Below are 24,983 nucleotides of genomic sequence, written 5' to 3'. Positions count from 1 at the left end.
ACTTCTACTGCTTCTGGAACTTTCTAGATAAACTTTCTCTTTTTAGTTCCTGGTTCTGAATTCTTTCTTTGCCGAACTCAAGAACCGAGGTCCATCCTGACCAGATCAGTGGTTGAGCATCGACCTATGAAGAGCTTGTAGCCACTGGGGAAATTCCCAGTGGTCACAGTTCAATTCCCAGTCAGGGCACATGACTGGGTTGCAGGCTCCATCCCCAGTGGGGCTTAAGCAGGCTCTCATGGATATTTCTATCTCTCTCTCTCTCGCTCTTCCTTCCTCTCTGAAATCAATATGCGCGCGCGTGCGTGAATGAGCACGCACAAACACACACACACACACACACACACACACGAACCAAGGTCCAACTTAGCCAGTAACATCTGGTCCTGTTTTGCCGCCAATATCACCGGTAACACTTGCAGCATCTGAAGATTAGGTGTCTCCTTATGCCTCCTCCTTAAATTTTACCCTCACCTCTAAGTCCCAGCCCTGGCAGAGGAAATATGAATGAATGAATGAATGAATGAATGAATGAGGCAGCCCACCATCTTCAAAGAATAGTTAGAAGGACCAAAAGAGCCTGTGGATCCAAAAGCACTTTGCCAACTCTGAAGCATACAAAATGTGCAGGGGGCTACCACTGACAATACTAAAAAGGATGCATTCCTTCTTTTCATTTTCTATTGTAAAAGTAACTAGAGGCCCGGTGCATGAAATTCCTCAGCCCAGCCTGCACCCTCTCCAACCTGGGACATCCCTTTCACAATTCAGGATTGCTGGCCCACTAACCACTCCCCTGATAGCCAGATTAATGCCTAACTGCTCCCCTACCAGCCTGTTTGCCCCTAACTGACCTCCCCTGCAAGCCTGGTCCCCCCACCAACTGCCCTCCACTGCAGGCTGGGTCCGTTCCCTCACCCCCCAACTGCCCTTCCCTGCAGGCCTGGTCCCTCCCAACTGTCCTCTCCTGCTGGCCATCTTGTGTACACATGGGAGTAGGCATCCTATTAGGGTACTTTCTCTTCTAACCAACCCCCTATTCCCGCCCCCGCCCCCCTGCTCCCCCCCCCCCCCCCCACACACACAGGTGTGGTTCTGTAAGATTAAGATTTTGCAGTTTGGCCAAAACCAGTTTGGCTTAATGGATAGAGCGTCGGCTTGGGGACTGAAGGGTCCCAGGTTTGATTCCGGTCAAGGGCATGTACCTTGGTTGCGGGCATATCCCCAGTAGGGGGTGTGCAAGAGGCAGCTGATCGATGACTCTCTTGCCCTTGACAGGAATCGAACCCGGGACCTTTCAGTCCCCAAGCCGACGCTCTATCCATTGAGCCAAACCGGTTTCGGCTCATCGATGTTTCTAACTCTCTATCCCTCTTCCTTCCTCTCTGTAAAAAATCAATAAAATATATTTTAAAAAATAAAATAAAATAAAAATGTAAGTGGACAAGAGATGAAGGCCAGGAAAATACAGCCTGGGGGTTTGGACTTGGTCCTCACAGCCATGTGATCCCAGAGCCAGGCTGCCCGGGGCCCCTCTTCCCAGAAGGAATGGGGAAGGCGGTGGCAGCTCCCGCAGGGAGAAAGCCTCCAGGAAAGCGCCCGGCTAGAATGGAAAGTTCCCGAGTTGCAACTTTAGTCACTGGAAACCCCAGGCCAGATCCCAGGCCAATAGGATGTGACGTCAGCAGGTCAGGTGCTGCCTCCAGCCTCAGAGGAGGGAAGCGGCTGGGACTCCTCCCCCGGAGGAGGCAGCATGAGCTCATGAGAAAACATACGCAGGCCGGCCCCTGGCTCTGCGCTGTGACCTCTCAGCCAGGCCTCGGGCTCTGTGGGTGGCATTTCCTCAACGGCAGCGCGGGAGAAACAGGCAAGAAGCTCTAAGTGCCTTGTCGTTTGGACGTCTTAGCTCCATGAAAGAGATGTTTTTGGTGTGTCGTTTTAACATTTTTTATTGATTTCAGAGAGGAAGGGAGAGAGGGATAGAAACAACCATGAGAGAGGATCAGTGATGGGCTGCCTCCTGCACACCCCCTACCCAGAGATGGAGCCCGCGACCCAAGCATGCGTCCTGGCCGGGAAAAGAACCGTGACCTGGTTCACAGGTCGACGCTGAACCACTGAGCCATGCCGGCAGGGCTGCATCTTTTTTAAAATATATTTTTATTGATTTCAGAGAGGAAGAGAGAGATAGAAACATCAATGGAGAGAGTCAGTGAGTGGCTGCCTCCTGCAGGCCCCCTACAGGGGATTGAGCCTGTAACCTGGGTGTATACCCTTGACCAGAATCAAACCCGGGACCCTTCAGTCTGCAGGCGGACGCTTTATCCACTGAGCCAAACCGGCTAGGGCGAAAGTGATGTATCTTAAGGTGTTGACTCAGCATCTGACCATACCTTTAAAACAGGGTTCAAGCGAGATAGAGATCTTGGGGGAAAAAAGCACTGCCGAGGGCCCTGTTACACCCGCACCTCTTTTCTCCGCACACACAGGCAACAGGACACTTGGAAAACGGAAGAAAATCAAAGTCCCCATGACATCCCACTTGGAAGATGCCAAGAAAAGCACAGATTATGCATTTTGCTTCTAAATTTCCAGATTTTTTGCCGAAACCGGTTTGGCTCAGTGGATAGGGCATCGGCCTGCGGACTGAAAGGTCCCGGGTTCGACTCCGGTCAAGGGCATGTATCTTGGTTGTGGGCGCATCCCCAGTGGGGGTTGTGCAGGAGGCAGGTGATCCATGTTTCTCTCTCATCGATGTTTCTAACTCTCTATCCCTCTCCCTTCCTCTCTGTAAAAAATCAATAAAATATATTTAAAAGAAGAAGGAGGAGGAGGAGAAGCCTGTTTTTTCCCTAAGGGCAAAAATGGATGCAGCTGCAACAATAGGGAAAGGAACAGGAGGCAAACATGTTATCTGCCAAGAACGTCAAATTCAAAAAGCATGCGTGTTTGTGGCCGTGTGATTTTGAGTCACTTTAAGGATCTTCCTACCCTCTCTGGCAGGACCATAATCAGCCCTAAGAGGCTACCTTTTCTAAAATGATTTGCAGCCCTGGCCGGGTGGCTCAGTGGGTTGGAACATTGTCCCCATGCACCCAAAAGGCTGCGGGTTTGATTCCCGGTCAGGGCATGTGCCTAGGTTGTGGTTTGAGCCTAGCCAGGGCACATGCAGAAGGCAACCAATCCACTTTCCCCTCTTCCTCTCTAAATTCAATAAAGACAGCCCCAGCCGGTTTGGCTCGGTGAATAGAGCGTGGGCCTACCGACTGAAGGGTCTCGAGTTCAATTCGGTCAAGGGCATATACCCGGCTTGCGGGCTCCATCCCCAGTAGGAGGCGTACAAGAGGCAGCCAATCAATGATCTTCTCTCATCATTGACGTTTCTCTCTTCCCGTCTCCCTTCCTTTATGAAATCAATAAAAACAAACAAACAAACAAAAAAACATATCTTCAGGTGAGGTCTTAAAAAAATCTTTTTAAAGCATCAACTAATTGAGCCACTCCAGCAGGCAATTAAGGGTTTTTAAATGAGGTTATCTTGGATTTTCTGAGTGGGCCCAATGTAATCACAGGGTTCTTTTTTTTTTTCTTCCCCTTTTTATGGAATTTACTGGGTTATATAGCAGCAAGTATGTCAAACTCGCATCCCACAACAAATATTTTTGCGGCCCAGCCAATATAACAGCATGTAAGAAACATCTTAATAAAAATTTCGTAACTTAATTTTTGCAATATCCTGTTATACATAATTATTAAAATTATGTATAACAGGATATTGCTATACATAATTATACATTAGTGGACATAATTAGTTTGTTAATGACTGATGTCTATAATCGTGTTGCATTCATTTCCCTTATGTGCCTTACACACAGGCGCACCATTTCTCTCCACTCATACCAGCAGCGAATATTTTAGCAGCCGATGACCACGTCATTAGTCTTGGACTGACTTGTTTGGTGTGGGCAACAGGAAATATTTCGATTTCGGAGAACAAGAACCATAGGTTTCTTTGCGTTTCCCCTATGAATCTGTGCAGTTATTCTGTGTCTGGTTAAGTTCATGTTCAAGAAAAAAATGTTAATTTTTATTAAAATGTCCTATTATTTTATGTTAACGATGACTCACTTATTTCAGCCCTTTATATCCAGCATGTCTCTATCGAAATAAACCTACCTTTCTATGAAAATTGAAGCTTTTGTGTGTTTTTTTTTTTTTTTGTGGCCCACCTAAACTTAAACCTTATTTGGCCCGTGTGAGCCTTTGAGTTTGACATGCTTCTTATACAGCTACAAGGGTCCTTCTAAAAGGGAAGCAGGAGTGGCAGATTCAGAAAAGATATGGCCGAAACCAGTTTGGCTCAGTGGACAGAGCGTCGGCCTGCGGACTGAAAGGTTCAGGGTTCGATTCCGGTCAAAGGCATGTACCTTGGTTGTGGGCACATCCCCAGTGGGGGTGGTGCAGGAGGCAGCTGATCAATGATTCTCTCTCATTGATGTTTCTAACTCTCTATCCCTCTCTCTTCCTCTCTGTAAAAAATCAATAAAATATATTTAAAAAAGAAAAGAAAAGATAGGATAGAAGCAGAGATCTGACAATGCTATGCTGATGGCTCTGAAGGAAAGGACCATGAGCCATGGGAGGCAGCAGCACCTTGGTGTTAGTTCTCCTGACCTCCAGAACCGTAACCTCACACATGTGTGCAGTTCCTAAGCCGTTAAACTTACGGTAATCTGTTACAGCAGCAAGAGGAAACTAATACAGACCATAACGCTAGTCCCGGGAAGCACAGGTGGAAGAATATCCCAGGCAGAGAGCACAGCAAGTGCAAAGGCCCCGCGTCTGAACCAGCGTGGCCAGTGTGGTTGGAGCAGGTTGAGCAAGAGGGGCAGGAGAGGAGAGGTCAGCACCAGTGGGGTCAGATTGTGTCAGACGGGGCAGGTTTAGTGACGAGTTTGGATTATATTCTAAACCACAATGAAAAGCCGATTAGGACTTTGAGCAATTCTGGTGTCTCCGGGGCCTAAAGCATTAGAAGCCCAAAGAGGATGTAGGAAGGGCCAACAGGCACACGAAAGACGCTCCATGTCTTAGTCATGAGGGAAATACAAATCAAACCACAGTGGGATACCACAGTGCGCCCGCTCCGAGGGCTAGAATAGAAAAGACAGTAACAAGTGCTGGTGAAGATGTGGAGAGACTAACTAACCCTCATGCACGGATGGTGGGAATGTGAAATGGTGCACACTTTGGAAAAATCTGGTGGTTCCTCAAAACGTTACATATAGAGTTACCCGATGACTCAGTAATTCCACTCCCAAGATAGCTACCCCAGGGAAACAAAAACATGTCCACACAAAGACTTGCACATCAATGTGCACAGGAACATTATTCGCAATAGTCAAAAAGGGGAAAGAACCTAAAAGTCCATCAACTGATAACTGGGTAGATAAAATGCAGTATATCCATACCATGGAATATCACTCAGTAATAAAAAGAAATGAAGCACTGGTCATGCTACAACATGATGCACCTTGAAAACATGCTAAAGGAAAAGTCATTCGCAAAGAATCACATATCGTGTGATTACACTTATATGAAATGTTCAGATTAAACAATGCCTAAAGCAATAGGTGTGTGGGAATGTGGGGGGGACAGTTAAGGAGAACAGGTTTCTGTTGAGGGTAATTAAAATGTTCTAAGATGGATTGTGGAGAGGGATGTGCAATCTCAAATACTAACTGCCACTGAACTGCACACTTTACATATTTTACTATTATCTCCCACATTGATATTTATTACATTAACATTTCTAACAAAAACAAGTTCAGTAACTGATTCACATTAACAAGCTTTCATTTTGGCCGGGACCGGTTTGGCTCAGTGGATAGAGCGTCGGCCTGCGGACTGAAAGGTCCCGGGTTCGATTCTGGTCAAGGGCATGTACATTGGTTGCGGGCACATCCCCAGTAGGGGATATGCAAGAGGCAGCTGGTCGATGTATCTCTCTCATCGACATTTCTAGCTATCTATCCCTCTCCCTTCCTCTCTGTGGAAAATCAATAAAATATATTTAAAAAAACAAACAAACAAACAAACAAACAAAAAAAAAACAAGCTTTCATTTTGATCCTTTAGTCAATTTGAAAAAAAAATCCATATCGATCAAAGGAATTAAAAGGAAAAAGCACCTTTTCCTTGTTACATATAGTATTTTTTTTTTAACACAATGGCTCTAGCCAAAGCCAGTTTGGTTCAGTGGATAGAGCGTCGGCCTGCGGACTGAGAGGTCCCGGGTTTGATTCCAGTCAAGGGCATGTACGTTGGTTGCAGGCACATCCCCAGTGGGGGGTGTGCAGGAGGCAGCTGATGGATGATTCTCTCTCATCGATGTTTCTAACTCTCTATCCCTCTCTCTTCCTCTCTGTAAAAAATCAATAAAATATATATTTTTTTAAATTTAAAAAAAAATTAACACAATGGCTCTAAAGTCCCACCAGATATCAGATGCAAAATCCAACTGTAGAAATCTCATTTGAATTAAGATTACAAAATGGACCTCTCTCACATTTTTTAATGTATTTATAGTTATTTGAAAAAAAAAGATGTTTTAACTGTTGGGCTGAAACTGAAAATATATCTGTGGGAAGCATACTTCATAGTAAATACTTTTGTACTGAATTCTCATTCACTTAGAACCTTAGCCTAGTCTAAGACATTTTTGGGATAACTTAAAACTATCACTTTTTGGAAATGTTTTTTGGTACTTCAATCAAGTACCTGGAGAGATTTTATTCTAAAACTAGAAGCCCGATGCATGGAGATTCCTGCCAGAATTGGCCTTCCTTTCCCTGACTTTTCCGCCTTTCCACCTTCCCGCTCTGCTCAGAGGCCCGGAGATGTCAGGGGTGGGGCGGAACACCTGCATCCCGCCACACCCCCAGCCGCTCAAGCACCCGTGTATGCAAATTAACCGACCATCTTTGTTGGGTTGATTTGCATACTCACTCCTAATTGGCTGGTGAGCATAGCGAAGATACGGTCAATTAGCATGTTACTCTTTTATTAGGTAGACTAGAGGCCTGGTGTATGGAATTTGAGCACTGGAGGGAGGGGGGTGCCTCAGCCTGGCCTCTGCCCTCTCGCAGTTTGGGACCCCTCAGGGGATGACAACCGGTTGCTATAATGCATACTGACCACCAGGGGGCAGACACTCAATGCAGGAGCTGCCCCCTAACTTAGGGGTGTCGAACTCAATCAGAGAAGGGGCCAAAATCTAAAATCCAGCCTAGATCGCAGGCCGAATGGTTTACTGAACAGTCATAAACTGACAATGTCATAAACTGACAGCGGAGTGCAGTGATGACAGCGAAGTGCGGGCCACATTGCAAGGCCTGGCAGGCTGGATTTGGCCAGCGGGCCTTGTGTTTGACACATGTGCCCTAACTGGTGGGTCCACCGTTCAGTCGATTTGCATATTAGCCTTTTATTATATAGGATTAGGTAGATACAGGGCTAGAATTTAAACTTCAACACTCACTCCCATCCTTGGGTAATACAATTATGAATATTAAGAAATCCAGATACCTCTTACTTATGTTATCAGCATTTCAGAACTATGCCTGATAAGTGACACTTGAAAAAGACTAATCTAGAATTAGAAGAACTTATACGATTGAAACCATCTAAACTCATCTTTAGGTTTTATATTTACAGTATTGTCCAGGAGAAATTAAAGATGCACTGTACACTTTATTTTTCTCTTAAATATTGAATGCTTCACAAGTCTGGGTGCCATCCTTGCAGAAGTCATCCTTCTCTATATCATTTCACTTTTACTGTATGTGCCTTGTAAGTGCATTTCCTAGAAAACAGAAGTTGTTCTGGCATTCACAATTGAGGCCAACATGGAAAAACCCGGAGGGAGTCTCTTGCACAAAGTTTGTCCACTGCCCAGGAAATACTCAAAGCAGTTAAACTACAGAGCATCCAAGCAAAGAAAGTCAGGTAGTAACAGACATTCTCAAAGCTGCCCTGACAAGGCACCACTGACTGTCCCTAAGGAGAACAGGGAGGCTGAGGACCAGGAAGTGGAAAGATATTTACCTTCTTCTATCTTAGATGTATTGTTTACCCTAGCGCATTTGTTGTTTTTATCCATTAAAAATACTTAATAAAAAATACACACCGAAAATAAATCCATGCTGCTAAAGAATATTGCTTGGCAAAGAGAAATGATTGGAATGTATTTTATAAGTGAAAAAGCAGGCTATCGCAATGTTCAAAATGACGTGATTTTTGAAAAATGTATACACATGAATAAGTATGTTTAGAAAAAAGGCTAGACTACATAAAACACCCACCACTCTGGTGGCATTCAGGGGTCTCCAATATTAAAAATGGGTAGCCCTGAGGGGTGGAATTTGAACTCAGTTTCCCACTGTATTTTGCAACAAACATTTATTATTTTTGTTACTGGTTTAGAGCAGTTTCTGCATCTCACCATTATTGACACTTTGGGCTAGATAATTCTTGATCTTTTTAAGATTTTAAAAAAAATTAATTTTGAGAGGGAGAGAAACATTGATGTGAGAGCAGGACATCGATCTGCTGCCTCCTGCTACCAGGGATGGAGCCCACAATGACCAGAATCAAACCAGCAACCTTTCCTTGCACTGGATGACGTCCAACCCACTAGACCACAGTGGCCAGGGCAGGATGGGTAATTCTTTGTGGAGGGCGAACATCCTGTGCATTCTAGGATGTTTAGCAACATACCTGGCCTCTACCCACTGCATTTTCCAAGTTCTGTCAACCAAAAATGTCCTCAGACATTGGCAAATGTTCCTAAGGGGCAAAATCACCTGTGTTTGAGAACCGCTAGGTTAAAATATATATTATTTGCTCAAACTAGATGAGTAACACACACATGATCATTTCTCTCAACTGTACATATATATTATATACTCTTGTATAAAGAGTATATGTTATAATCTAAAATTTAAAGAACAGATAAATATTATTTTGAAAATAAAGTGGCATGTTTAATTGATTTTAGATTAAAACATAAAATTAAGATGATCTTTGTTAACACTGATTAAAACATAAAACTAAGATGATCATTGTTAACACCTTCTTATTACTACAAGAATCTCTAGAATTTCTGACCCTTAGGTGTCAGGTGCCTTTTAGACAATTTTTATTCCTTGGCCCTGGCCAGGTACCTCAGGTGGTTAGAGTATAGTCTGATATACCATGATTTCCGGTTAGATCTCAGGTCAGGGCACATACAAGAAGCAACCAAAGAATGCATAAATAAGTGGAACAACTAATCAATCTCTCTCTCTCTCTCTCTCTCTCTCTCTCTCTCTCTTTCTCATTCTCCCTCCTTCCCACCCTCCCTCCTCTCCTTTCCCTCTCTAAAATCAACTAAACAATTTTTTGTTCCTCACACCCTCCAGTTTACAGATTAAAAAGCTGAGGCTCAGAGAAGTTAAGCAACTCCCCCCAAATCACCAGCTGAACTGCAGACCTCTGCTTGGGAACCTGAGCACCAAGCCCAGCCTCCCCCTGGATGCCAAGTGCTCTCAGCCAATCATCGGGCACAAACAAACAAAACACGCCAAGGAGTTACAATGTGCTGGGGGGGCCTGACCGGCCTTCTAATGCCATTCTGCCACTTTGCAAGGCCAGGGTCCTGGCAAGAGACTTCTCCCTTTCTTTTTTCTTTTTCTTTCTTTCTTTCTTTCTTTTCTTTTCTTTTCTTTCTTTCTTTTTTTTTTTTTTTTAAATATATTTTATTGATTTTTTTTTACAGAGAGGAAGAGAGTTAGAAACACCAATGAGAGAGAACCATCCATCAGCTGCCTCTTGCACACCCCCCACTGGGGATGTGCCGCAACCAGGGTACTGCCCTTGACGGAATCGAACCCGGGACCTTTCAGTCCGCAGACCGAGGCTCTATCCACTGAGCCAAACCGGTTTGGGCTCCCTTTCTAAAACGGGGTGAGGGAAATGTGCCCTTTATAGGCTGTGGGACTAGAGGGGACAGATGACCCCTGCCCGGTGCTCACACCAGAGCCCGCACCCCGGTGATTCACAGCCGCTGCTCCCCGCCGAACGGCACCGCGGGCGGCATGACTTCGCGAAGGGCTCAGGGACAGCGGGAACTTCGGAGACCACCCAGCGCCCTCCGAAGGTCGCCCGGGGCCAGCGAGAGGCCTGTGGCCGGCCTGCGGGCGCCCAGCGGAGGCGGGGGCAGAGCCCCTCGGAGCGGGACCCGCTGGGAGGGCGCCTCCCAGCCGGGCGGCGGGGTCGCGAGGGGCCACTCACCGAAATGCATCCAGTCCCACTCGCTGAGCGTGTCCATGTTGCGGCACAGGTCGTCCAGCACCCAGGAGGGCAGCTGGTAGATGTAGCAGGACATGGCCGCACGGGAAGGGCCGGCGGGGAGTTCCCGGGACACTGAGCCCGGCGCCGCGGGGACTCGGCTTCTTGACTCCGGGGCGGGCCGTCCCGCCCATGGCCCCGCCCCCGCGCTCCGCCCCCGGGAAGTGGGCGGGGCCAGCGCTGGACACCACTGCCCCCTAGCGGCCATGGGCGGCGCGGCGCCGTCAGGCTGGCGGGACCAGAGCTGCTGGGAAGCAAACCAAGAGGGTAGGAGCTGGGAGGGGAAATGGAGGCCCAGGGTGGGGAGGAAACTCTGTTAAGGCCATCCGAGAATTCCCGGTCGGTCCTAGGAGACCTTCTGACTCCACTTCCTGTGCTTTTGGCGCTCTGCCACATATAATTCAGGCATTCTTCTAGGGGTTGGAGGTACCTAAGTAGAGAAAACCTGTAAAAGTCTGGCAGGTGTGGCTCAATGATTCTCTCTCATCAACGTTTCTAACTCTCTCTCTCCCTTCCTCTCTCTGAAATCAATCAATTAAAAAAAAAAGTCCTTGATTTCATGATACTTACACCCTAGACCGGGGCGATGAGGAGGAAGCAGCAATCACTAATCAAAATACTGAATAAGTATATTTCATAGTTTGTTAAAACATAAGTGCCATTGCCAAAAAGCAAAAGGGAATTTGACTAAGGGAAATTAGGAATTCAGAACTATGAGGGGGAGGACTAGCCAAGGTAGACTTTATCACAATAATGGCTAATTTTTATTTGAGCAGCTACTATGTGCCAGGTGCTGGGGATATCTCTAAACAAAATCCCTGCCAGGGAGAGAGACAGACAGTAAGCAATAAAAATGAGAAATAAGCCTAAACCGGTTTGGCTCAGTGGATAGAGCGTCGGCCTGCAGACTGAAAGGTCCCGGGTTCGATTCCAGTCAGGGGCATGTACCTTGGTTGCAGGTGGAGGATGTGCAGGAGGCAGCTGGTCAATGATTCTCTCTCATCAAGGTTTCTAACTTTCTATCCCTCTCCCTTCCTCTCTGTAAAAAATCAATAAAATATATTTTTTTAAAAATGAAAAATAAGTAGTGGGGAGGGGAACATATGTAATACTTTCAACAATAAAGATTTAAAAATTTTAAATATAAAATAACATTATTATAGATGATAGGTTATGTTAGAGAACAAAAGTAGAGTATAATGAAAGGGAGTGGGGGAGGCTAATTGCATATTTTCTCATATTCATTATCTGTTAATGTGATCAATATTAGTGGAGGAATATGGTAAGAGGGACTGTGAGGCAAATTGAATTATCAGATAGGGTCTGAGGAGAACTTATACAAAATAATGACTAGAGTTTATTGAACAGACTTCACCTGGGTTATTTCACTTATTCCTCACAATGACTCCAAGAGGTAGGAAGGTGTGGTGATTATCCCCATTCTACAGAGGAGGAAACTGAGGCACAGAGAAGTTAAATAACTTGTTTAAACTCATTCAGGTACTAAGAGGCAGAGCTGAGATTTGAAACCTAGCAGTCTGACCACTGGCTACAAACTCCCTCTTTAATAAAATAACTACTATAATAAACACTACAATTTAATAGTGTGCTTTGCCTAAATTATTTTTTTAAAATATATTTTATTGATTTTTTACAGAGAGGAAGAGAGAGGGTTAGAGAGCTAGAAACATCGATGAGAGAGAATCATCGACCAGCTTGCCTTTTGCACCACCCGCCACTGGGGATGTGCCCGCAACCAAGGTACATGCCCTTGACTGGAATTGAATCCGGGACCTTTCAGTCTGCAGGCCGACGCCCTATCCACTGAGCCACACCAGTCTCGGCTTTGGTTCTTTTTTAAATAGATTTTTAAAGAGCAGTTTTAGGTTTACAACATAATTGAGGGGAACAGGGATTTCCCATGCACCTTTTGCCCTCACATATAGTCTCCTCTATTATCAACAATCCCCACCAGAGTGACACATTTGTGGTAATTAATGAACCTACAATGACACATCATTATTACCCATAGTCCATAGTTCAGAGTTCTCTCTTGGTGTTGTACATTCCATGGGCCTGGACAAATGTATGATGTCATAGATCATGTAGTGTAGTATATAGTATAGCACATGTATAGAAACATACAGGATAGTTTCACTGCCCTAAAAAAATCCTGTGATCTACCTGGTCATTCCTCTCTCCCCTCAAGCCCTGGCAACCACGGACGTTTTTACATCATAATTCTGCCTTTCCCAGAATCATACAGAATGTGACTGTTTTACATTGGCTTCTTTCGTTTAGTAATAAACGTGTGTTTCCTTCCGTGTCTTTTCACGGTGGACAGCTCATTTCTCTTGAGCACGGAAGAGTCCAGTGTGTGCCCTGGCTGGGTGGCTCTGTTGGTTAGAGCAGTGTTTCCCAACCTTCTCTCATGATGAGAATCACCTGGTGGAGTTGTTAAAACACAGATTCCTGAATCCCAACTAAGAAGTGCTAAACTAGAATTTTTGAGAACATATAGGTAAAATTGCATACCTAACTTAGTGCTCTGTATATAAAATCTGTCTTAGAGCACTAGTTAAGTATACAATTTTACCTATATGTTCCCAAAAATTCTAGTTTAGCACTTCTTAGTTGGGATTCAGGAATCTGTGTTTTAACAACTCCACCAGGTGATTCTCATCATGAGAGAAGGTTGGGAAACACTGGGTTAGAGCACTGAACCAATACGCCAAGGTTGCTGGTTCCATCCCTAGTCAAGGCACTTATAAGAATGAGTACATAAATAAGTGGAACAACAAATCGGTTTCTCTCACTCTCCCCTTCTTTAAAATATATATATAGTGTCTGGATGTACCGTATTTTATTTATCACCTACTGAAGGACATCTTAGTTGCTTCCAAGTTTTGGCAATTATGAATAAAGCTGTTATAAATATCCACGTGGAGGGTTTTCAATGTTAAGTTTTGAACTCCTTTGAGTAAATACTAAGGAGTACCATCAGTGGATAGTATGGTAACAGTATGTTTAACCTTGCCAGCATTTGGTGTTGTACCACAGAGTGTGGCCTTCTTAATAGTGCCTTGTGGTATCTTATTTCAATTTTCGTTTCCCTGATAACACATGATGTGAAGCATCTTTTCACATGCTTAGTTGCTATCTGTGTATCCTCTTTGTATTTATTTTTTAAATTTATTTTAGAGAGACAGGAAGGGGAGAGAAACATCAACGTGTTGTTCCACTCACGTATGCATTCATTGATTGATTTCTGTATGTCACCTGACCAGGGATGTCATCTTCAACCTTGCATGTCGGAGGACACTAACCAGCTGAGCTATGGCCAGCGCTGTGCACCTTCTTCAGTGAGGAATCTGTTAAGGTTGGTTCTGTTTTCATGAAAAAACAAACAAAAACACAAAAAGCTTTTTTCCAACCTAAGTATTTTTCTTAATACTTTTCAATAGTACTTAACAATTTTTAGTGATATAGCATATTTATTAGAAAAAATAAAGTTAAAATAAAAAATGGTTTAAAAACAACAACAAAAACAGTGTTGTAAAGAGAAGGAACTGAGAATAAAGTGAGTTGCTTGTGCCTGCTACTCCCTCCCCACCTTACGCCTTTAAATAACCATGGCTGTCAGTTCTCTCCCAGAGAAGAGCCTCGTTAAAATGACACCAAACACACCTCCCCTGTTTCCTTTACTCAGCACCATTTAATGTATTAAAAAGGTTTTTTAAACTCAAAATAGGAAACAGCATAGTCTTTTAATACATTTAATACATTCATAAGACTTCAAACGAAAAACATATTATTCATGCTACAGTTTTTCAATCTTCCTTGGACAACACAAAAAACACAGTACTCAAAATTGCATGTGTTAACAACTGGAACATGAAATCTCATTTTGACACAGACAGGTTAAAAATAAAATAACACCAACATCAAACTAATCCAGCACCAGCAGACTTCCTTAAATCCCACCCCATCTAACTATGGAACTCACGTTGCTACCTTCTATGCCAGCATTCCTTCTACCCTACATAAAAAAATTAGATTTATAAGTATATCACTGAATGAGTACTACAACAGGCTCTTCTCTCTAGGAGTGGCCTAAAAGCCAACTATTTTGCTGAATGCTGAAGAGGAGAACCAGAATGGGTGAAACTTAATGTATAATGAGACAACGGTGGGGTGTTTGTCTCATTCACTTCGTTCTGCAGAGCTCAGGAATTGTGCTCAAAGGTTAGCACAGGAACTAAAGATGCCAAGAAATGTCCCAACATTATTTACAAGACAGAGTATAGTAATGTCTATGGAGAGCTTATAAAGATGCCATAGAAGATATAAGTTATAAAGTTAAATGAGAAAGAATACAAAATTGTGTGTACAATATAACCTCCACTGTGTAAAAACAAACCAAAAGTCGCCCTAAAAGGGGCTGAAAATTCAAAATGTTAAGTTAGTGATTGTATTTAAATAGTTTATCTGCAGTGATCTTTCTCTTCCTTTTATTTTTTGCTTTTCCAAAAGTTTCTCTACTGATTTCTTCAAACTATTATACAAAAGGAAGCCGGATAGAGTACTGAATGAATTTAAGTCCAGCCTATGAGGAAGCATAAAACTATAAAACATTTCAGGCTACTCTGAATCCACTGTGGGTGAGCAGGAACTTCCCAGAACTGCTAGGGCTTTGTGCTAAGTGTCACCATATCCTGCCGAATGAAAAATGTTGAACCAAACAGAAATGTCATGGATTTACGAAAAGGAACAGAAATACCCACACTTGGCAGAGACCTATTCACAGTACGGTGGTATCTCCTTCTTATTAGAGTTAAACAAGAGGACAGCTCCTTCTTCTATCTTCTGGGTAGATGTCAAGTTTCAAAAGAGCTAGCATCACAGTAACTGTAAAAAGCTAATCCGGGTTTAGAAACAGTAATAAGACAGCACTGGAACAGTAGTGAACAGAAAAAAAGCACAAAATTTATAAAATTATTGAAAGTGCTTTCTATAAAAATGATCCCCTTTAAAACATTTATTTACTGTATACACTTTAAGTTCCCCTATTTTCCCCCTGCAAAAAAATGGCAAACCTTCCAAATACTTTCTATCAAAATATCCACTGGTTTGTTCATTCAACAAACACAGATGAAGGCTCATAATGTGAGAGGCACTGGGGTCTCAAAGAGCAGACAGTTTTGTCCCTGCCTCAAGGACATCTCAGTCTCTCAAAGCAGGAGGCAGACATATCACCAATAATACAGCAATTAAAAGCAGATGCCACTGCTTTCTTACAATCAACGAATATGCTATAATTCTCACTGAATTACTTACACAAAGGTTCTTACCCTCTCCTGACTCACAAAGAGGCAGCTACTTTCTCTTCACGAACACTTCTAAAGAGGGCAGACATTACATTTTGTGATGTTGGCCCCTAAACATCACAATACCTAGTGAAGTCAGTTAACTTTCTTTTAAGCAATGGAGCTTATTTTACTCAAAGAATGAGACCTTGACACTGAGCATAAGTGACCAGTCCTGTATCTAGATTAAGACTAGCCCGTTCCATCCACAGCTAAGACTTAGGAGTACATATTTCAGTGTAAATCCTCTTCCATCCGCTGATTTTCAATATGCTCCTGTGTCAGGCGCTCCAGGTCTTTCATCACATTTGGGTGGTCTTCCAGATCTTCGTAGAGTGATCTCACAATGTCCAGTCTCCTGTAATCCTCAGGCTTGACGAGGCTGCGGACAACCTGAAGGCATCGCTCTTTTAGGGTATACACTGTAAGGGCAGAAAACCGAATCTTCAGCAGCGAAATTCGGGCAGGCCTTCAGACAAGGGATGAGCAAGAGGCTTTGCCAACAATGGCAATTACATTTACTACAGATGGATCTCATTTTGGGCAAAAAAATAAAAATAAAAAAAGTGAGTATATGTATTGTGGCAGAATGTAATATGATGGTCCCAATCGGCATTTCATGGTATTCATAACCTTGTGTACTAACTTCCCCTTGGAAGTGGGCTGGTCTTGTCGCGTGCTTTAATAACTGAATGTGGGTAAAGTGACACTGTGGCAATTTTGAGTCTAAGCCTTAAGCAACTTCCACTTTTACCCTCTCAGAAGCCCTGAGTTACCCTGCAGGACAGGCCATACAAAGAGGGATAGGCACTGAGACTACATGGGAGAGAAGACTAGCCCTCAGCCAACATGCCAGGAGAAGGCAGACACACCAATGACACCAATGAGCAGAATAACCACCTAGCTGAACTCAGTCCAGAGTGCAGAATTATGAACAAATCAAATGGTTGTTGTTAGTTTTGGGGTAGATATTAAAATAGCAATAAGTCATGGGAGGGGAGTGGACTGACTTGTTCTCGGGGAAAGGGAGGGAGGAAGAGACTGAGCATAAACTGTGCACCTATGGATGAGGACAATGGGGGGTGGGGAGGAGGCGGAGGATGGGGTGGGAACCTGGTGGAAGGGGGAAGAAATGAGGAACCTTTGTAATAATATGAACAATAAAGATTGATTTTAAAAAAATAAAATAAAATAAAATAAAATAGCAATAAGTAACCAAAACAGTATATAACTGAATTTGGAGGAACTGAAATCTGATTTTACTTACTCTCTAAGGGTACTTCATTTAATTTTATCAATGATCATTTTTGTATACCCACTTCTTTAAAACAGGATCTATATATTAGCCTGAACCTTTTAAAGATGCAAATACTTAATGTGGTAATGTTTTTTAATCCCACAAGAACATCAGTTTCTTTTTTTATTTTTTAAATATGTTTTTACTGATTCTAGAGAGAAGAAGGGAGAGGGAGAGCTAGAAACATCAATGGGATAGAATCATTGATCAGCTATCTTCTGCATGCCCCCTATTGGCGATCGAACCCACAATCTGGGCATTTATCCTGATTGGGAATTGAACAATGACCTCCTGGATCACAGGATGATGCTCAACCACTGAGCCACATCGGCAGGTTCAACTTAATCACTACGAGGCTAATGTTCAATTAAGTTATTTTTTTAAAACCCTGATTGCACTGAGTTTGACTGGGTTAAGTAACATTAAAAAATACAACACCAGCCAAAACCAGTTTGGCTCAGTGGATAGAGCGTCGGTCTGCGGACTGAAAGGTCCCGGGTTCAATTCCGGTCAAGGGCATGTACCTTGGTTGCGGGCACGTCCCCATTAGGGGGTGTGCAGGAGGCAGCTGGTCGATGTTTCTCTCTCATCGACGTTTCTAGCTCTCTATCCTTCTTCCTTCCTCTCTGTGAAAAATCAATAAAATATATTAAAAAAAAAAAAAATACAACACCAGAAGTCATATAAACGAGCGCTTAATATCAATCTCCTATACTTTGTTCTTCTGAAACTCCAAGGCATAATTCTGCTCCAAGACCAGGGTAACAAAATGCATTCATAAGTCTACAATCAGATATTTTAATTTAGCCCAACTCGGACAAGCCCAAAGATATTTTAAATTTTTTAGAGAAAGAGAAAGGGAGAGGAAGAGAGAGAGAAACATCGATGTGATAGCAAAACATGGACTGGCTGTCTCCGCACACTGGGGATGGAGCCTGAAACCCAGCATTTGCCCTGACTAAATCTTTGGGTATGCAGGATGATGCCCAACCAACTGAGCCACACCAGCCAGGGCCAGGGAGCTTTTAAAAAAAAAAAAAAAAAAAAAAAAAAATATATATATATATATATATATATATATATATATATTTATTTATTTATTTATTTCAGAGAAGAGGGAGGGAGAGAGAGATTGAAATATCAACAATGAGAGAGGATCACTGATCAGCTGCCTCTGGCACATCCCCTAATGGGGATCGAGCCCACAACCCAAGCATGTTCCCGGATGGGGAATCAAACCATGACCTCATGTTTCATAGGTTGAGATTCAACTTCTGAGCCACACTGGCCTGTCCCAAAGAGCTTTTGAAACACCACAACACCTTTGCTCAATACAGAGCCTACAAACACATCACTTCCATTTTATTTGTGGTGGAGAATAGGACACAGGAAGGTTGAAAACCTTGTGAGCATCAGGAGAAAATCAGTAAGGGCTTGGCTCCTGTAAGTGCCCTTTCCTCTATTTTTTTCCCCTAATTTTTTTAAATTAAGGTATTATATGTGTACATACCTTACCAATCCTTTCCTGTACTTATAACAGCCTTATCTTTTTAAAAAGTAAGATGGGGGCGGGGGGGAGTAAAATGGAATAACAGTACCTGGTAGTGTGATGTTGGCAAAAATAGGCTGTCCATCAACATTGAGAGATGGCACAAATAGTTCAGTTTGGTTAACCAGAAGCCCATCATATGTCCCAGCATCTCGGAAGAGCCAAAGGTGACCTGTTAATACAAGCAGAAGCTGTTAAGTAGGACCTGTTAATACAAGCAGAAGCTGTTAAGTAGGGACACACCCGTTTGCTTCATCATCCTGGACTGATAATGAAATACTTACCATTCTGCTTAAGTGTCATGCAAAACATCATAATATTAGCTTATTCAATCCTCACAATAGATGCATTTACAGAGAGGAAACCAATCTATGACACAAAAAATCAAAGAGTGGTTGCCTCTGGCAGGGAAGAAACAAAAGGGTGCTTTCTGGGGTGACAGACATGTTCTAATCTGTAACTTGATCTAGGTGTTGCTACATTAGTCAAAACACATCAAACCCTAAGATCTGTACACTTATACTCTATGTACGGTAATTTACTCCTGAATGAGAAACAAATAATCACATACGAGAGAGAGAGAGAGAGAGAGAGAGAGAGAGAGAGAGAGAGAGAGAGAGAGAGAGAGAGAGGGAGAGAGAGAATGAGAGAGAGAGAGAGAGAGAAAAGGAGGCAAACCTCTAGGCTTAATTCTGTTTAAGGAGGGAGGAGGTATCTCTCAGAAAAAATATAGCATATGTTCCTGGGATATAAACTTACTTTAAGATTTGATATGAAAATTTAAGAAATGTAAACTGGTCATATTTTGTTGTGTAAAATATACATAACATAAAATTGACCATTTAAACCATTTTAAGTGTATAGTTCAGTGACATTAAGTATATTCACCTGGTAATATATATATTTATACATATATTAACCCTCACCCAAGGATATGTTTCTTGACTTTTTTTTTTTTTTTTGAGAGAGAGGAAGAGAAGGAGAGAAACATTCATCAGTTGCCTCCCACACACACCGACCAGGGATCAAACCTGAAACCCAGGTATATGCCGACTGGGAATCAAATCTTGACCTTTGATGCACAGGAGACACTTGCTTCAACCATCTGAGCCATACCAGCCACCTGGCACAATACATAGTTATTACAATACTAGAGGCCCGATGCATAGAATTCATGCATGGTGTGGTCCCTAGGCCTGGCTGGCAATCAGGACCGATCAGGTTCCCTGCCTCCCCTCTTCCCCCCCTCTTTCTTCCCTCACCGCCCACATCTGCCACCGCCCATCCCTGTTTCCCCATCCCAGCTCAGGGCCTAGCCCCAATCAGGCAATCGGGGCCTGCTAGCTAGGGAGAGGGGACCAGGAGGTTGGCCAGCAGGCCCTATCCTCCTGTGGGCTGGGGGAAGCTCCTGCACTGAGCATCTGCCCCCTGGTGGTCAGTGCGTGTCATAGCAACTGATCGTTCTGTTGTAACAGCCACTTAGGCTTTTATATATATAGATTATTGACTACTAGAGACCAGGTGCACGAATTCATGCACGGGTGGGGTCGGGCCAGCCTGCCCCAATTGGGACCGATTGGGCAGGCTGGCCAGAGGAGGGGACGTGGGAGATTGGCCACTGCCTGCCTCCAATCCAGGTGGGTAGGGGGCCATCAGGGAGAGGAGCTGCAGCTGATTGGACAGCCAGCCCCACACCCTGGTCGAACACCCGTTGGAAGGGACAATTTGCATTTTAGCCTTTTATTATATAGGATAGGACAGGATATTCCCTATGCTGTACTTTGCATCTCTGTGACTATTTTATAACTGCCAATTTGTACTTCTAAACCCCTTCAACTTTTTCACCCAGCACCCCCCTCCCCAACTCTCCTCCCTTCTGTTCTCTGTGTCTGAGTCTATTTCTAGGGTTGTGAAAATTAAGGGAGCCTAGGACTACTTTCTTCTTGAAAGCCATTGGGAGGTTACTACCTCTTTAGGCAATAAGACCTAATCTCCCCTAGGTCATTGCAACAGCTTCCTAACTCGTTCCTCAACAGCAGTCTTCCCCCGCAAACCACTTGGCAACCCAACCTGAGTGAGCTTTTCGGAATGTAAATCTGGCAATGTCGTGTCCCTGCGGGAAAACCTTCAATGGCTCCCATTTCTCGCCTATAGGGCTTCCCTCCCACCATTCCATACCTTCTTCTCCTTCAGCCCCTGTGGTTCCCTCTGCCTACAACTGTCTGGGGTTGGTAGCTCCCATTCATCCTGCAGGAAGGACTCCCTTTTTTTTCTCTGAGAAGCTCTCCGTAGTTGAAACCACACGTGTACCCACCACTCCCACCACCACCACCGCCGCCCCCTCACTGAGCAGAAGCCGGCTGCAAGTTCCAGCAATCCTCTGTGCTGTTCCCATCGCAGCAAATTTGACGCTGGCTGTGTTCTCTGTGCATACAGGGCGCCTACACGGGCCTGGCCCACTGAGGACATGGAAGAATGTGAATTCTCCCATTCAGGGACTGAACCAATGGGCATTAGGGATGGAGCACTGCTTTTTTTTTTTTTTTTTTTTTAATTTTTTTTTTATTTTATTGATTTTCCAGAGAGGAAGAGAGAGGGACAGAGAGCTAGAAACGTCAATGAGAGAGAAACATCCACCAGCTGCCTCTTGCACACAAGTGCCCGCAACCAACATACATGCCCTTGACCGGAATCGAACCTGGGACCTTTCAGTCCGCAGACCGACGCTCTATCCACTGAGCCAAACCGGTTTCGGCTGGAGCACTGTTTTTAAGGTAACAACACGTGGAAGGGGGGCGGGGGAAAGCCACCATTGAATGCAAACTAGTCAGTTTTATAAAGAAGAATGCCTACCACTGAGCGTCAACTTGGATCTGTCCCTAACCTCTTTGGGGCCTCAGTTCCTCAGCCGTAAATGGGAACAATAATGACAACGGCACCGGCCTCCCGGGATGGCGGAGGGCATTGGATGAGTTCGTGCCGCCGCCGCTGTCGCCGTCAGGCCTAGAGCGCGGGGCCCAGCTCAGCGCCAAGGGGGCGGGCCGGCGCCCAGAGCGGGCGGCGCGGCCGGAGCGCGAACGGGCGACCCTACCTCGGTAGCTGTGCATGCGGCGGCCCGTGCCCGGCGGCAGCGTGGGGTAGGGCTGCGGCTCGCCGTCGAAGTTGAGCCACACGGGGAGCACGACGCGCGGGCTGCGGTTGCAGAAGATGACCTGGGACGGCTCGCGCGAGTTCACCGAGCGCAGCACCGGCCGCGGCCTCCCAGCCTCCATCTCCTCCGCGGCGTCCGCCGCCTCCGGACCGGACTCTGCCCGGCCGTCCTCTGAGGGGCCGCACTCCTCCGCGCCCACCCCGGCCTCCCGCAACTTCCCCGCCTGCCAGGGCACCACCTCCGGCGCCTAGACAACCCCGGCCTCGGAGCCGCGGGATTCGCAGACCACAAGGGGCGGGGCGGGACCTCCGCTGGTAGGCGCCGTTCTCCCCGCTCTCGGCGGAGGGCGGAGCGTACCTTCGCAGAAATGGCTAGTTGGAGGCTGTGCGCATGCGCAGACCGATCTCCCTACACAGGAACCAATGATCGCCGAGGCTATGCGCACGCGCAGATGGATCCCCCCCCCACAGGGACCAACGCTAAGGCTATGCGCATGCGCATTCGGATCTCCCTAGCCACAGGGACCAAGTCTCACTGAGGCGATGGGTGGTACTTGGTCACCCCATTCCCGGGTTTCTCCTAGAAATTTGTTTTTCTTTCCTCCTGTTAGTTTCTGTAGTTTTATTTGTTCTCTTAAGGCAGTCATGGTTTTTGCCATATTCTCCCTACCATCTGCGCTATTAGTTGTTTTCTCTTCATTTGGGGGTCACAAAATTAAAATTTTATGCAGAAGAGCATAAAAATTTTCCCTCTCTTCCCCTAGCCACCCAGAAAGAGTCCCTGAATGCAGCAATATTAGTTTTTTGTACTTCCTTTCAAAGGTATTCTATGCATATGCAAGCAATTAAACGTCTGAGAAAAATTTTATATTAGTACTACCAATAGAAATTCATTATCCCTTGCCATAAGAGTACAATGGAACTAAGGTCAAAGGAAACAAATTATTAATTTGTATCTATTGTTTGTTATTTAAATGCAATTTTATTGATTTTTAGGAAGGGAGAGGGAACGAGAGATGGAAACATCAATGAGGGAGAATCATTGATTAGTTGCCTCCAGCATATGTTCTGACCTGGGATCAAACCTCGACCTCCTGGTTCATAGGTCAACACTCAACCACTGAGCCATGCCTGGCTAAGCTATCTATTGTTTGTTTAAAGCACTTGACCCTGATTTTGCTTTAAAGGGATTAGCCAAGTGTTAGATGCCAAGTGTTAGTTGTCAAACCAACTTTCTGCTGAACATAATCAGAAAGATTTTTTTTCGGAAAGATTTTTTTTTAAAGACTAAAGGAAACTGAAAAGGGAATCATTTTTCACACTGCAGTGTGTGCCCTCTGAAGTTCACACCTGTTGGCAGTAGTGGAACACTGTTAGACCAGAGGGGTTAGACCAGACCTGAGTTCTGGCAAGGAAACAATTCAGAGCCACGACTCAAACTATACAGAAAAGTAATTTGTACAAGAAATGGGCTTAGGAAACAAGTTATAGAGGCAAAGGAAGGGCCCTTGGAACTTAGAAGTAAAGAATAAAGGTGAGCCACCTGGTCAGGGTGACATACAATGCATTTAATGCTAACTAACAGGTCCTGACCAGATAGCTCAGTTGGTTAGAGCATTGTCTCCATACACCAAGGTTGTGGGTTTGATCCCTGGTCAGAGCACATACAAGCCAAATTGATGTCTCTCTTCTTCCTTCTCTCTTTAAAGTAAATCAATAAAAAATAAATTTTAAATGCTAATGAACAACTTCTTAGACAAAAGGGTTATCAACACCAATCTGATTACTTGATCATTTATTGAACTGGAACATCTTAAAAATTTTTATCAACAAAATGTATTTTACCTTATAATGGACTTATTTTCCATTTTACTCATAAGGTCACCCTGGGATTGTCACATTGAATGAGTTCAAACTTATGGATAAAAGTAAATCTCAATTCAAAAATGTTTTATGATGTATAGAAATAATTTGTACTATTCTTGAAACTTTTCTACAAGTCCGAAATTTATTTTACAAAATATCAATATTCTTTAAAGAATAGGTTGAGCCGAAACCGGTTTGGCTCAGTGGTAGAGCGTCGGCCTGCGGACTGAAGGGTCCCGGGTTCGATTACAGTCAAGGGCATGTACCTTGGTTGCGGGCACATCCCCATTGGGGGGTGTGCAAGAGGCAGCTGGTCGATGTTTCTCTCTCATCGATGTTTCTAGCTCTCTATCTCTCTCCCTTCCTCTCTGTAAAAAAACAATAAAATATATTTAAAAAAAGAAAGAAAGAAAAAATATCTTTGGTAACTGGTCTTTCCCATCCTGACCTCTGTGGGCCTCTATTTGAGCTTCCATTTAAAAAATAAATAAAGAAAAGAAAGAAGAAAGAAAGAAAGAGAGAGAGAGAGAGAGAGAGAGAGAGAGAGAGAGAGAGAGAGAGAGAGAGAGAGAGAGGAGGGAGGGAGGGAAAGAGAAAGAGAGAAAGAAAAGAGAGAAAGAAAAGAAAGAAAAGAGAGAGAGAGAGAGAGAGAGAGGGAGAGAGAGAGAGAGAGAGAGGGAGGGAGAGAGAGAGAGAGAGAGAGAGAGAGAGAGAGAGAGAGAGGGAGGGAGGGAGGGAGAGAGAGAGGGAAAGAAAGAAAGAAAGAAAGAAAGAAAGAAAGAAAGAAAGAAAGAAAGAAAGAAAGAAAAGGTTGATTTTTAGAGGAGAAACATTGATGTAAGAGTGCAACATTGATCTGCTGCACACCCCCTTGTGTGCCCTTGACTGGAAATCAAACCAGCAACCTCCTGGTGCACAGGACCATACTTAACCGAGCCACAAAAAAAGTCTGGCCAGGGCACAAGAATTATTTTTTAAAAAACATGTTATGGTTGGGAAATGCAGATTCTCTATAGCAGAAGGATGTGGGTTAAGGAACAATACCAATCTCACACTTGGTAGTCTCAAACCCAAGGTGCCAAAGGAAACTGTGCTCCAATTTTTTTGCAAATGCAAATGTTAATGCCAATGGACACCACTTAGCTACATGTGACAACTACCCTTTTACTCTTTCAGGTTGTTAATAAGATCCAGGGAGAGGCTATTAAAGGACCAGCATGGCACAGAAAATAAAATTGACTTGGGAGACCCTGAATGGCTCTGGCACTGACTTGATCCGGGAATAAGACCTGGGTTTGGTGTTCTTTGCCACCACCACGTAACTAGATGGGCATGTCACCCAACCTGTCTGGGCCTGCTTCTTCATT

At 44.2% G+C, this 24,983-nt stretch overlaps 2 protein-coding genes across 2 annotated transcripts in view; both read right to left on the bottom strand.

Moving 5' to 3' along the window:
* The window catches only part of IRAK2 (interleukin 1 receptor associated kinase 2), a 58,420-nt gene extending 47,921 nt beyond the window's left edge, over positions 1-10,499 (bottom strand). Inside the window, exon 1 of the mRNA XM_084901957.1 lies at positions 10,332-10,499. Within this exon, the coding sequence (XP_084758083.1) occupies positions 10,332-10,425 (94 nt within the window). The 5' untranslated portion in view covers positions 10,426-10,499. The remainder of the gene's footprint in view (positions 1-10,331) is intronic.
* A 3,585-nt stretch (positions 10,500-14,084) lies between these two features.
* Positions 14,085-22,099, bottom strand: VHL (von Hippel-Lindau tumor suppressor). The gene is made up of 3 exons (XM_084902024.1): positions 21,692-22,099; positions 18,650-18,772; positions 14,085-16,176 (listed from the first exon to the last, which is right to left on the bottom strand). The coding sequence occupies exons 1-3, from the start codon at positions 21,870-21,872 to the stop codon at positions 15,989-15,991; spliced, it is 492 nt and encodes a 163-aa protein (XP_084758150.1). The 5' UTR covers positions 21,873-22,099; the 3' UTR covers positions 14,085-15,988.
* Positions 22,100-24,983: the final 2,884 nt, after the last annotated feature.

The sequence above is a fragment of the Pipistrellus hanaki genome, assembly GCF_964339955.1.
Source record: "Pipistrellus hanaki genome assembly, chromosome: 13".
In the NCBI taxonomy this organism is placed as follows: Eukaryota; Metazoa; Chordata; class Mammalia; order Chiroptera; family Vespertilionidae; genus Pipistrellus; species Pipistrellus hanaki.
Note: the sequence above shows the minus strand (reverse complement) of the source record. Positions and strands in the feature narration are given on the sequence as shown.